The sequence below is a fragment of the Plasmodium reichenowi genome, chromosome 12, assembly GCF_001601855.1.
Source record: "Plasmodium reichenowi strain SY57 chromosome 12, whole genome shotgun sequence".
Taxonomy (NCBI): Eukaryota; Apicomplexa; class Aconoidasida; order Haemosporida; family Plasmodiidae; genus Plasmodium; species Plasmodium reichenowi.
The window spans coordinates 1,480,285-1,481,788 of record NC_033657.1 but is presented as its reverse complement, the minus strand read 5'-3'; the positions used below and the strand labels follow the sequence as shown (position 1 = coordinate 1,481,788).

Below are 1,504 nucleotides of genomic sequence, written 5' to 3'. Positions count from 1 at the left end.
AAATATAAAATGTCATATAAATGTATAATACACGAAATATTACACATATATATTATTAAATTTTATGAATCTAAAAAAAAAAAAAAAAAAAAATTAAAAATTAACTATTATATAATATAAAATATATGTTACATATTATATATGTTTATTATTCAATTTTTTTGTTTTCTATATGATTTTTCTCCTTGAACTTATAAACATTAATGTTTTAAATTAGGTTAACAATAACTTCCTCAATGATGATGTTAAGGCCCCTAAACCTATGGCTGTAAAGAAGTTAATACAGAATCTTATATTTTGTGCATTGTTTGTAGGAAATAATCCTATTAAAAATGGCGATATAGCTGGGTGATTTATTTTATGATAAAATGTTTGTAGTCCTAAATTATTTGTTAATTCTTGTAATAAGATTTTAATAAATATTCTTGTTGATGATGTTGTGTCTTCTTCTGTTAATTTAATAATTTTAAAAATACTCCAAGATATTGCATCCGTATATAATAAATGTGCAAAAAATTTTGAGCAGTTTCTTAATTTAGCTGTTTCTAATCTATGAGCTGTATTAAATGAGTTATCAAAACACTTTTCGAAATTTTCTTGATAAATTTTTTTTAATTTACATAATCTTTCTGCCTGTAAGGCATAAAATTTTTGAAATGTTTTTTCCATACAACAGCAATCTATTAACATATTACATATTTCTATTTCATACCCTTTTTTAATATTTAATTTTAATAATTTATGAACACATTCTTCATAACTTAATGATGACATTATTGATAAATATACATTTTTTCTTAAATTTATTAAATATTGTTCAGTCATATCATGTATTTCTTCATTATTATCGCTATCATTATTTTCATCCTCACCCTCATCCTCATCATTACTATCACTTTTTTCGGCTTCACTATCTTCACTGCTATTATTATTTTCGTCGTCTTTTTCGTCTAAATCATCATCACCTAATTTTTCACTTTCACTTTCACTTTCGTTTTCACTTTCGCTTTCATTTTTTTCTTTTTTTTTTTGTTTTTTTGTTTTTTTGTTTTTTTTCTCATCTGCTGAATCGTCTCCAAATAACAATTCTTCCGATATATTTTTCCATTCATTTTCCTCCTCTTCATATTGTTCATAAGGAACTTCTCTAAATATATTTAATTCTTCCTGACTATTAAAACTCTCATCCAATATATCAATCTCATGTACTATTTTATCCTCTTCATCAATTAAATTTAAATCATCATGAACCGATGGGAAATCTTTAAAATTATTTTTTCTATAATTCCATAATTTTTCAATATCATATTGAGTTTTTATATTAATTTGTCCCTCTTGAATAATATCTTTAAGTCTATCAAAAATAATATCTAACCCCTTTCTACAAATATTAGTATATAATTCTCCAACCTCTGCTAAAAAGTATGTACATACTTGAACAGAATCATTCGTTATATTTTGTAAAAGTAAAGAGCATAACTGTAAACCTACAATTTCGTGTACT

The 1,504-nt window shown here is 23.5% G+C and overlaps 1 protein-coding gene across 1 annotated transcript in view; it reads right to left on the bottom strand.

Moving 5' to 3' along the window:
• Window positions 1-213: 213 nt before the first annotated feature.
• The window catches only part of PRSY57_1237500 (cell cycle control protein, putative), a gene marked incomplete at both ends in the record, with an annotated part of 2,198 nt that continues 907 nt past the window's right edge, over window positions 214-1,504 (bottom strand). The window contains one exon of the mRNA XM_012908793.2: window positions 214-1,504. Coding sequence (XP_012764247.2) covers window positions 214-1,504 — 1,291 coding nt within the window.